At 37.8% G+C, this 12,847-nt stretch overlaps 1 protein-coding gene across 1 annotated transcript; it reads right to left on the bottom strand.

Moving 5' to 3' along the window:
* Positions 1 to 10,564: 10,564 nt before the first annotated feature.
* Positions 10,565 to 12,814, bottom strand: cbr1 (carbonyl reductase 1). The gene is made up of 4 exons (XM_039688219.2): positions 12,690 to 12,814; positions 12,266 to 12,559; positions 11,658 to 11,765; positions 10,565 to 11,577 (listed from the first exon to the last, which is right to left on the bottom strand). The coding sequence occupies exons 1-4, from the start codon at positions 12,784 to 12,786 to the stop codon at positions 11,141 to 11,143; spliced, it is 936 nt and encodes a 311-aa protein (XP_039544153.2). The 5' UTR covers positions 12,787 to 12,814; the 3' UTR covers positions 10,565 to 11,140.
* Between the last annotated feature and the right edge of the window lie 33 nt (positions 12,815 to 12,847).

The following is a 12,847-nucleotide window of genomic DNA, read 5'->3' as shown; positions in this document are numbered from 1 at the left end:
TGGCATCTGCAGGAGGAGGAAAAGGATGCTCAGCTTTGGAAAGAAAGGATACTGTCCTATCATCAGAATTAATTATGTAATAACTGCACACTGATTAGTATATACAATAATAGCTACCATAGTGTAAATAATTAAATGTTTGCTTATATTTTCCAGATAGAACATGCATATTGTTGAGCTTTTTGATTCATATAGGATAAAACTGTGTAAAAGCAGTACTGAAGACTGAGCGTCCTCTTGTGGACACTTGGGGAAATGCATTTGGGTAGATGAATAACGTCAAGTTTTAGGTCTCTTTAGTAATATACATCCGAAAACTGCTAAACTGTAAAAAACAATATATGATCATTAAGTTATGACAACATGTGCGTTGTACATTGCTTTAACTCGTCAAAATAGGTTACACAATATTAAATGTTATGCAAGATTCAACTCATTCAAGTCAGTTTAATGTAATTTAAGTTGAAATCAATTAAACATCCAAGTTGATTGTAATTAAAAATGTACAGTTTTACAGTGTAGAAAATTTCACAAATAATTACAAACAATAGAACGTTATAAACTTCAACTTTTAATGTAGAAAGACTTTCGATTCGATTACATATTTGTCCACATTTCACAACACCTGCAGTTAGATGCAATAAACGTAAAAGACGCAACTGTTGATGGGTGGAAAGTGTTTGCATCTCTATATTTAATTAATAAAAGCACAAGCAAAACAAGCATATACCAGGTACGGAGTTAATGCAATCTTGCTTCCTCAGGGACCGGTTTACTTCCTATCTTTTAAAAGGGCACACTTGAATGAATTATTGCATTAAAATAGCTAAACGGTGTTAGATTATCTTGGATGCAAATGAAGTTAAATAGCAGCCCTATGGAAAGGTTTCCAGAAAACGCATTCACAACACCACACTTTATAGCTTTATACAAGTTAGATGGACTGAGATGAAGAGCTTTCTGATAAACTGTAATCTGAAATCACTCCACTAATGTGACTCCATTAAAATACAATTTGAGACCCGGATCTGACTCAGCGTGTGGGCCATAAGTCAACATACAATATTCAGAGGGGGTAAAGATTAAAGAAAATCACATAACCCTTGGGATATTGCTTATTACAATAAACGTGTAAAAGAAATGGACCTTTCTTATTTTTCTAGTATAGAAAAATGGCTGACCTGGTGACTTCAGGATTTGTGTTGGGTGTCTATTTATTTCTCAATTCCCAAGTCTATTTCATATTGACCTCCACCAACATTCTGCATGAAATTTAAAAAAAAAAAAAGTGAAAAATGTTCATAACAGTCCAGATCAGCCCAGTGTGGTTATTAAAATGGTTATTAATTTACTCACCCCCATGTCATCCAAGATGTCCACGTCTTTCTTTCTTCAGTCGAAATGAAATTAAGGTTATTGATGAAAACATTCCAGGATTTTTCTCCATATAATGGACTTCAATGGGAACCAAACGGTTCAAGGTCCAAAAGACAGTTTCAGTGCAAACTGTTCAAAGGGCTTTAAACGATTCCAGACGATGAATAAGGGTCTTATCAAGTGAAACGATCGCTCATTAAAAAAATAAATAAGAAAGTTTAAGTTTTATAAGCTCAAATGGTCGCCTTGCTCTGTTCTGTGTGATTCTCCTGTTTGAAGTCGTTCATCAAAATGAACAAATCTTTTTTCGAGTCATTTGGTTCATTCAACGAACGAAATGAACGAATTGACTCGGGAAAAGATTCGTTCATTATGATGAACGAGTTCGAACAGGAGAGTCACACAGAACAGAGCAAGGCGACCATTTGAGCTTATAAAACTTAAACTTTATTATTTATTTTTTAATGAGCGATCGTTTCGCTTGATGAGACCCTTATTCATCGTCTGGAATCATTTAAAGCCCTTTGAACAGTTTGCACTGAAACTGTCTTTTGGACCTTGAACCGTTTGGTTCCCATTGAAGTCCATTATATGGAGAAAAATCCTGGCATGTTTTCATCAAAAACCTTAATTTCTTTTGACTGAAGAAAGAATGACATGGACATCTTGGATGACATGGTGGTTAGATCAATGGAACAAAGAAGCCAAATATGCTAATACAGGAAATATGCTAATACGGGACAGTCCGTCAGTGGTTGTGGGCGGAGCATGAGCAATATGACATCATATTGCTTAGAAAATCCAGACGGCTTGATTATTGGGAGTGTTTAGGCTTTTGTAGGATTAAAAGGATTTGAGTGATATTTTTTTTTTCATTGTAAGGTGGTTGTGTCCACACACTGCAAAATCTGATGACCCCTTTAAATCACAGTTTTACCGGGCTATGACACAGCCATGTCACTGCTCTCCAAGACATTACATCTGACTCGTGTTATGTCCTGGCAGGGCCAGTGTAATATTTTGGTAACCTTAGGCATTTAATGAGCCTGGTTGCCATAAGACAGTCATCTTAAGATTCCCAAGAGTCATCCATTTATAACACTGACAGGTGTTGCATGAAATTCGCCCTTTCCATCAGCTGGTAGGTAAAGAGTCTGAAGAATTGACATCAGTTGGGGCTATCTTACATGGTTTGCGTGTTGTATTAACTTCCAGAAAAATAAATCTGTATGTAGTTCAAAATTTTGCGGTCGGTACGATTTTTTAATGTTTTTGAAAGAAGCCTCATGCTCACCAATCTGCATTTGTTTGGTTAAAAATACAGCAAAGTTAAATTGTCATTTATTCCTGTGACGTAAAAGCTGAATTTGAAAAAGAACAGAATTTATAAAAAAAAACAGAAATCTTTTGTTACATTATAAACGTCTTTAACTGTCAATTTTATGCATCCTTGCTGAATAAAAGTATTAATTTCTTTCTTTAAAAATCATTCAAAATAAATGAGCCTGATTGAGAAGGCCATCAACTTATGACCTTTAATTCATAGGGGTATTCATTAATGTTTAATGTCAGTCTCTCTCTGGCAGACTGTGATGGTAAAAATAAAATAGGCCTTTTAATGATCAGGTCACATCTATAGGTTTTATTTTCAGCGCAAATGGATGTAAGACGATAGGTCACTGCTGAGGTCACAGAGTGCCCTTTTTATGCATTTATTAGAGGATGTCTTCAAAAGTAGATTAGTGTGTGTGTGTGTGTGTGTGTGTGTGTGTGTGTGTGTGTGTGTGTGTGTGTGTGTGTGTGTGTGTGTGTGTGTGTGTGTGTGTGTGTGTAAAGAGCAAGAAAACAGAGGCCATAGTGAAAAAATCTATCTAGTACCTGAACGTGAGCATATTAATCTTTATTGGAGCAGGTCGGTTCACTCGGCGGCCATCTTGGTTGCGCTATTTTCTAGGCATGCAAGACAAGCTCCAATGTACTTTATGGGGGAAAAACAGAAATGTCCAAAATATTTAAAAAAAAACAAACATTTAAGTTAGCTCAGCTAATGCTAGTTAAAAAACAAACAAACAACAACAACAAAAACGAGCGAAGCCTCTCTCAGAAAGGCTCTTAAAAAGCTGTCAAATTGTAAATCATAAGTTGATACAACATGATAAAGTCCAACCGAAATATGTAGGCTATGAATAATCACCAGTGGCCTCATGTAGGCCTACAAAGACTTCCCACGCCCACCAGAGGATCCCACGCATATTCTCTTTGTACATCCCAATTAACGTAAAATTAAGCGCACAAGCAAAATGCACTTAAGGTCCAAACCCAGTCTCTTCCCTCAATTAAATTAATTTAAATATGGTTATTAGTCCAATTTATCAACAAAAAAAAAAAACCCTGCACGAACATGGCTAAAGAAACCTGCAAGAAACGAAATTTCACTGTAAATGTCTCTTCTATGTGAATATATCTGCAATTAAGTGTAATTTCTTCCTGTGATTAAAAGCTGAATTTTACAGCATCATTACTCGTCTTCAGAGTCACATGATCCTTCGGAAATCACTCTAATATTATGATTTGATGATCAAGAAACATTTATGGTTATTATCAGTGTTGAAAACAGCTGTGCTTCTGCTTCATATTTTCATGGAAACCGTGATTCTTTAATGAATAAAAACTTATATCAAACACATATAGAATTCTTATAATCTTTTGTAACATTATAAATGCATTTACTGGCACTTTTAAACAAATTCAATGTGTCCTTGCTGAAAAAAAATATTACTTTCTTTTTTCTTTTTTTAACTTTACTGACCGAATTAGCCTAATGAAGTTTTTTAGGGGTTCAAGCACGAAGTGCTGAAACCCTATTGTAATTGTATTGATTTTTATTATTATTATTATTATTATTCTCCCCTAAAACGCATCGTGCAGCCCAAACCGTAAGGGCTAGAGCTCTGAAACTTTGTCAGATGGTAGTACAAAAATCGAGGAGAGGTTATCAAATTATGAGCCCTATTGGCCCATAGGTGGCGCTATAGCGACCAATTGCGCGAAACGGCTCATAACTCCTAGACCGTAAGTCGTACACTCAAGTGTCTTATATCATTGGAAAGCTGGTCACCTGACGAAAAAAACGTATATCTCCGATTTCATTTCCGGTATGGAAATTTTTCCGCCATTTTGAATTTTGTCGAAAAACTACTTTTGCGAACTAGTCCCTGGTTTTTTGCCCGATCGGAACCAAACCAGTGCAGAAATGTTCTCTGGAGTCTGAAGATCAATAATTATCAAAAAAATGTTTAAATTTCTATTTCCGGTCGCTAGGGGAAGCAAAATAAACGTTGTGAGAGGAGCCTATTTTACTAAATTGGCTATAACTCAAGAAGTAAATGAGATATCTTCACCAAACTCGGTACACATGTGTACGAGTTCAATTTGAGGTCACAGTAAAAAAATAGCGACGATTGAACACTAGGTGGCGCTATAATATGAAAAAAACATAAAAAGGGCTATGACCACATGACCGTTAGTCCGATTGACTTGAAAATTGGTATGCAGTGTCTTGGACCAAGGCCCCATGTATATCTATGAGGACATTGGCGTATCTAAAAAAACATGGCCGCCATCGGCCAATGAAGTTTGTGCATCTATGAAACAAGGTTAACGAAGGCCGATCAGAACGAAACTCGTTGGGCATGTTTGACTCATGGCCCTAGAGGTCTGTAAGAATTTTGAAAGAAATCGGCCACTAGTTGGCGCTAACGAGTTTTATGGCTCTGTTATCACGTGGTGTTGCACACACCCCCACAATATGTATATCAATTGATAGATCTCCTCACGCTGAACAACTTTGCCTCAAGAACAATTGCTGTCAATCAAATCGTTCGTTAAATATTCACGAATATGTTAAAAACGTACTTTTGCGAACTAGTCCCTGGTTTTTTGCCGGATCGGAACCAGACCAGTCTAGGACAATTCTTTGGACACTCTAGATCAATAATTATCAAAAAAAAGTTGAACTGTGTCATTTGTTTTGCTATAACAGGGTCATTAATAAAAGGGGGCATGACAAAATGCACCCAAAAGCCTATAAATCCTAAAGGAAAAGTCAGAACTTCACAAAAATTGATGAGCACATGTGTCATAACTTATTCAACAAGCATGCAAAGTTTCATGGAGATCGGACTATAGGTGGCGCTATAACTGTTAAAAATGTTAAAAACAATGTATTCCCTATGGTAAATTGCCATTATTGAAACTTAAACCTTAATGTCTTTTGATGCTTTTGTGCTTAAAGGCCTTAAAGGCCTAAACTGCTTGAACCCCGCTAAATGCTGCTTGCAGCTTTAATTTTTATTATTATTCCTAGTTAAGCCAACGCTGCCATTGCTAGACGGGTTTGCACACGCTTTTATGTTCTTACTTAATTGCATAATAAAATATTTTAATAAGACTCGTGTGACATAATTTGTAATCGATACATTATTTGACATATTATCTGACTGCTGGTGCTGCGATTATTGCCTCTAGGAGTCGCCAATGGACAAAAATAAGGCAAATGTACGTACGCCAGACTGATGATGTTTACTTGGAGGAACGCACATTCTTACGTTAATTTCACTGCTCGTAGGCCTACATCTGGCTGTGAACGTGAAAACTGGCCTAGGCCGTGTTTTTGTACGTACGCAGTGTTGATACATAAGACCCCAGTTGTATTATTCCTTCTTAGAGACCTGGCGACAGCGGTCAGGTTAATAAGGGGCAAAGGTAGACAGCTGAAGACAGTCCTAACATAAAATGAATAGTTATAAAGATTTTTTGAAAGAGAATTATATTTATCCTGGAATAATTTTTCATGAATCATGTGACACTAAAGACTGATGAGGAATGGCTGCTGAAAATGAAGCTTTCAGCCGTCATAGAAATAAATTACATTTTCACATTTCAAATGGCAGAGCACATTGTTTTATAACTCGCCCTAAAATGTAACTTGACAAGTTACAGTAAATACACTGAAAATGTATAATTCTCAAGTTTGTTGTGTTGGTTCACCTTGGCAACTTAAAAACACATGCTTAAATGTTGTATTTTTCAGCTGAGAGAAAAAAAAAAACTAGCTGAAAACACACTGATTGTCACGAAAGCCTAAGTGTAAGGGGCCACTATAATGAGGCATGTTATTAACACAACCAAAAGCCACATCAGAGCCTCTTCAAACTAAGTGGTAATGCGATTCAAAGCTATTTTAGTATGGCTTTTATGTGGCATACTGGTATTACATCTTTACCAGACAAAACAGAGGCTGGTGGACGTCTGGGTGCCTGACTGGTTGTTCACGCTCCTGGTCGCTCTAAAAGGAGAAAACAAGGTTCTAATATTTGCTTTTTGATGAATAATCATTTTGCATTGGCATCTGGGACACTAGATATTTTATTTGCTCTCTTTAACACCTTCAATATATTTAGAGTATCATAATATCTATCCAGAACTTCATTTAAACAACATTAAAAACTTGATTTTCTCACAGGGGGACTTTAACAACAACACTGCTTTTGTGTTCCACCGAAGAAAGAAAGTCATTGAGGTTTGATCATAAGCGTGAGTAAATAATGACAGAGGTTTTATAACTATTCCTTTAAATAAGCTAATTTGTGTGTGTGTGTGTGTGTTACTGACTGGTTATTAATGGCACTTTGGTTCTTTGGTTTGTAGCGGATTTCGTTCCAGTACTCCTCCAGCTTTATGCTGAGGTTGTGCATGATCTTCCTGTATAAAATAGTGTCTTTCCATCAGAGTAGCCCAAGGGCATCATTTGGGCTAAATGCCGGTCGAGTGATGAACAGCGTTTGTTCACCTCACCTGTATTTATCGGTGTCATCAAAGTCTTGTTTGTTGTGCGTGGGCTGAATGAAATTGCACTCTATAACACCAATAACTCCCACACCTTTTCTTTCGGCCTGTTATAAAAGCAAAGCACAGCTTTTAGTATTGAATTGATGGGTAAAGGAAGCAGAAGAAACATGCAATCATTTGTGGTTACCTTACATTGGCAGCTCACTTTCACGTACAGCTTTATCAGCCTGTTCTTATGATACATCACAATCCCATAATGCTCTTTGCTTTTGGTGTTGTATCCAAAAGTGATGCGTGCATGCTTGTTCTGCACCGAGTTAAGAAATGCTGAGAAGGTGATGATGTTAGATGTGTGCACTCCAAAAAACTATCTATTTTGTAAATATACAAGAAATGACGGCCTGTAGTTGTACTGTACAATATGAAGCTTGGATATCAGCTGGCTCTTCACTCTTTACCCTCGAATAATGATTTGCATGAGAGGCTTCAGATATAAGATATAAGTAGGATACTTTCTGAAGGATCATGTGACACTGAAGACTGGAGTAATGATGCTAAAAATTTCAGCTTTGCCATCACAGGAATAAATTACAATTTAAAATTCAAATAAAAGTTACTTTAAATTGTAAAAAAAAAATCTATTTTCGATCAATTAAATGCAGCATTGCTGAGCATAAGAGCCTGATCAATACTTAATATATCACCTGGTCAAAAGTTTACAGCTCCATTCATTCACAACTCTATGGCAAGATAAGAATAGTAATTACAAGAAGCCAATTAGGTGTTGTTAATTGTTCTGGCTTTGGGCCCTATGCGCAGTGTTGGTTTAATGTTATAGGCTTTTAGTGCTAATGACATAAGACCACTGTGAATCCCTTGAATTAAGCGACTAAGAGTTCTTGATTCTCTTGCAATTATAGCAACCAGTAATTACAAGTCAATTTCACACACTTTTCACTAGCTGTACTTAAAATGAATAATAAATTAGCTTAAGTGACTGGACAGGCATGCTTTTGTGCTTTGTACCTGCAGCAACTTGTGCAGTCTGGCTGTGGTCAAACCTTCCCCATTATCCATGAAAGAGAGGCAGTCTAGTACTCTGATGCGTGTCCAGTGACAGTCTATTCAGATCGGTCTGGCATGAATATCTGCAGTAGCACTTCATTGCAGTACATGAGATCCAGGGGGTGGAGTTGGATCCAGATCAGAAGTGGTGGAGATGGGTGGGGTTAGGGATCAGGGGGTGGAGATGTGTAGGATTAGGGGTGGGGTTAGAGATCAGAGGGCGGAGATGGGTAGGATTAGGGGTGGGGTTAGGGGTCAGGGGGTGGATACGAGTAGGATTAGGGGTGGAGTTAGGGATCAAGGGGCGGAGATGGGTAGGATTAGGGGTGGGGTTAGGGATCAGGGGGTGGAGACGGATAGGATTAGGGGTGGGGTTAGGGATCAGGGGGTGGATACGAGTAGGATTAGGGGTGGAGTTAGGGATCAAGGGGTGGAGATGGGTAGGATTAGGGGTGGGGTTAGGGATCAGGGGGTGGAAACGGATAGGTTTAGGGGTGGGGTTAGGGATCAAGGGGCTGAGATGGGAAGGGTTAGGGATCAAGGGGCAGAGATGGGTAGGGTTAGGGGTGGGGTTAGAGATCAGAAGGACTAGGCTATAATATGGTCGAAAAAGTCGCAAGATTTGTGGCTATAGTAACTTTTTTGTGATTAAATCTAGCTAAATCTCGCTAAATTGGCAACAGTGCATCAGATCAGATGCTTATGTTGTGATTGAATACTTGGCCTATTTCGTGAAAAGTGAATTATGTTGCAGATACTGTTGGAGCACATTAGCTTATAGATAACAGTAAGGCTAACATACTCATACTAAAAGCCAAAAAAACTTTAAATAGGGCACTATTTGAGGGAACAGCCATTTGGGTGTCCGAAACCATTGTAGATGTCATTGGGTCTCATTCATGAAATATTCGTAAATATACGAGTAAATATGAGAGTGATTTGTGCGTAAAGAAAACTCTTCTCCTGATTCACAAATACTTCGTAAATGTCAGATGTGATAGTGAAAAGTGTGTGTTAATGAATTCCAACCAGTCGTAAATGGGATGCGCAAGCACGTTCATTCTCATTTACCATAAATCAGGCCCATTATCCGACTGACATCTATATGAAGAGTTCAGATGCAAAAGCCTCTAAGTGCCATTTGAAATTTTCTTCTAAAATGATCATTTTTATCAAGCTTATGTATTTAAGTTCAGTCATTTCACTTAAATGACAATGAAGATTACCTATGAATTGCCATTTAAGTGAAATTACTGAAATATACAAGCTTGATAAAAATGATCATTCTAGAAAAAAAATTCAAATGGCACTTAGAGGCTTTTGCATCTGAACTCTTCATATATAGGCATATAATAACATGAATGCGAATGAAAAAGAAAGATTTCTCGGATGCAGAAATGTAAGTTTTATTATCAGAAGTTCATTCATTTTATTTTCAAGCATAGCCTACATAGTGGCGTATGAGGTCCTAAAAAAGGAAGCTTGGCAGCATATTAGTATTAGAGATGCAGTTAATGGAATTTCATCTGTTAATCGAACAGTCCCAGAAGTGTGAAGAAAATGGTTCAACATTAAGCTTGACAGCAAAAAATGAATTAGTTCACTTCGGAAAAATCTTATTCAAACTGGAGAAGGACCGCCATCGATGACCAGATCTGTTATTACTGGCTCTCATAAGTAAAAAGAAAAACCGTGTAATTACTATATAAAATATTTTTTTTCAAAATGCTGTTTAAATATGTACCCGATTAAGGTGAATTAATGCAGCCTTATTAATGAGCAAAACGTTCGGATGTTAAGCGCACTATTTACGCGTGGCTGGGAGCAGGTGTAGATTTCTTGCGTACCAACTAACATTTGGAAAATACGAACTTAATGAATCTGAAAATTTACACACGATTTACACAAAAATTCGTTCTGCTCGTGTTTCATGAATGAGACCCAATGAGTGCACTTCTTCAATCTCACATTCAATCCCACTACTGGAACTGTGTTCTAAAAAATAAATTGATATTGATATGAGGTAGGCAGGCATAGATTCAGAGGCATATGTTACTCTAAGTATTACATAAAACAATGCAATTCAAATGCAAAACAATGCATTGACATTTACTTTTTACTTCTGATACTCAAGTACTTTTAAAAACGAATACTTCTGTACTTTTACTCAAGTAAAAATCTTTACTTTGTTGTGTACTTTGTCCACCTCTGGATATTCTCTTCCAAACTAGTACTTTCCCCATGGATTTTAAGAGAAAGCAATACAACTGGGTGAGAAATATCATGGAATTTTATTTAGTTTTGTAATGCAAGGTTTTCCAGATTAATGAAATTATTATTTATATCTACAACATTCGTCAATTTAAAAATAAAAAGATGACAAGTTACAATCCACTTTTTAATTTAGGAATAATTTATGTAGTTGACATTATATTTGCATTTTGCATCATTAAATATTCACTAAACTATTGATCTTCAACTTAAGACCACATAAATCCTGCCCTATGGATCTTTGAGTACAACATTTTGGTCTGTTAATTTTAACAAAACTGCAGGTTCAAGATGATGATGCATTTACATTTGTTTGCACCCATGCATTGCATTTTAACAAAATTGTAGGCTACTTTAAATATTTTTGGATTTTCTATTCAGTAGAGCTCTTATCAAATGTTAAAGCTTTGTGTTTTTAATGTACGATAATAATACATTATTTTTAGTACCTGAATTCTACTTCAGTCCAAAACTTTCTAGAACTAGACTGTCTGAAACTGGAGAGATTAGTGTGAATGTGTCTGAACTTGACTCTCTTTTCAACAGAAACAAACAACCTGTTCTCTCTTTCTTGCTCTCACCAGGGCTGCACCTTCTTCTCTGAAACAAACTGCCCATGAGGCTCTTTGGCCCCTGAAGGCAACAATGCCAAATACACTGGGGTGATGGCGCCCTCATCTGGAGATTTGGTCGCATTTGGTCCAGCCATGTCAGTCCTGACCCATCCTGGACAGCAGGCATTGCATAGGATCTCATCTCCAGGCCTCTCTTTTGTCAGATTTCGGGCTAGGATTCTAGTCAGGGTGGTGAGGCCAGTTTTGGAGACCCCATATGCAGTGCTGGGCCAGCCTTTTTCTGCATGAACCCCTTCCTGAGCATCACGAACGAATCGCTCCATCAGCCCAACCAGTTCTTCCTCTGTGATGTCATCGCTTCGGAAACGGGCCTGGAGTTCTGGACTGCAGCGGCTTAAAGCCACCGAGCCCATCCCGCTGGAGACATTCACTAGCCGACCTGGAAGCAAAATAAAAGCATTTAAGGGGAAGAGAGGAGACGAGAAAAAACACCAGAGGGATAATTGATGTATGACTTACCTCCTGGTTTGATAATGGGCAAGAACATATTGCACATATCTCTAGTAGCAAAGAAATTGGTCTTTAGAGTCACATCTGCTTGGGTCCCAAAGGGAGTTGTGTCCGCCACTGCCATGAAGAAATCAAACATTGTTTTCTTTACACATAACACAAAATTTTGGCAAAATATGAACCCATGATAAGTAATTTTAGACATTTTTCACTTCATCGGAATGGTATAAAACTTGAATTTTGTGCGTCAAAGATAATAGCAACTTTTCCACATTGAAATATGATACTTTAACCACCGGTTTCACAGACAAGGCTTAAACTAGTAGTCCCAGACTAAATGCATGTTTGAGCTGAAAGTAACTTGCACTGAAATAGGCCAGTGCCATTGTTTTGTTTCAAGTTGCACACCAATGTTTTTTTTTTCTAAGTTTATTAAACCTACTTAAATTACATTATAAAAAACTAAAGTCTAATCCTGGCTTAATCTAAGCCCTGTCTGTGAAACCAGGCCTAAATCTTTTACTCAAGTCGTATTGGAATTGGTGACTCATAACTTGTAAAAGAGTAATTATCACTGTAAGGAAAACAACAGTTTCGTAACAAATGTCTTTAGTAACTTTTGAAGGCGATCCCAGCGTTGTTGACGAGCACGTCCAGGCCCCCGTACTTCTCTCTGAAGAAGTCCCGTGCGGTGCGGATGCTGTTTGGGTCATTGATGTCCAGCTGATGGAAAAGAGGACTCAGCCCCTCCTTCTTCAGGCTGTCCACCGCTGCGGTTCCTAGACCAGCATCCCGGGCTGTCAGGTACACGTCCCCGGCGTACTGTTTGCACATTGCCCGCACGACTGCGAACCCGATGCCTTTATTTGCACCAGTGACCAGAGCTACTTTGCTGTTGCTCATGGCTGTATCTATAATGGAAAATAAACTGAAAATAACTGCATGCCCTGAGGCATATAACAGAAACAACAGCCTAATTAATAAAATAACGAATTTGAATGCATTTGGAAAACGTATGCATGGTTACAACAAAACACGTACCTGTTCTTGTCCGTCCAGTTTTCTTTTTGCCTGTTTTTAGTGTGACGCTTCTTACTGCGCAATGCGCATGCGCGGATGAATACTCTTTCATAAGCATCGCAGTTTTATATTTATGTCATGTGCAACAAGGTTTGCTACCCGACAGAGCGATGATTATG

Source organism: Pimephales promelas, chromosome 6 (assembly GCF_988280905.1).
Source record: "Pimephales promelas chromosome 6, fPimPro1.hap1.1, whole genome shotgun sequence".
NCBI classification, from domain to species: Eukaryota; Metazoa; Chordata; class Actinopteri; order Cypriniformes; family Leuciscidae; genus Pimephales; species Pimephales promelas.
Note: the sequence above shows the minus strand (reverse complement) of the source record. Positions and strands in the feature narration are given on the sequence as shown.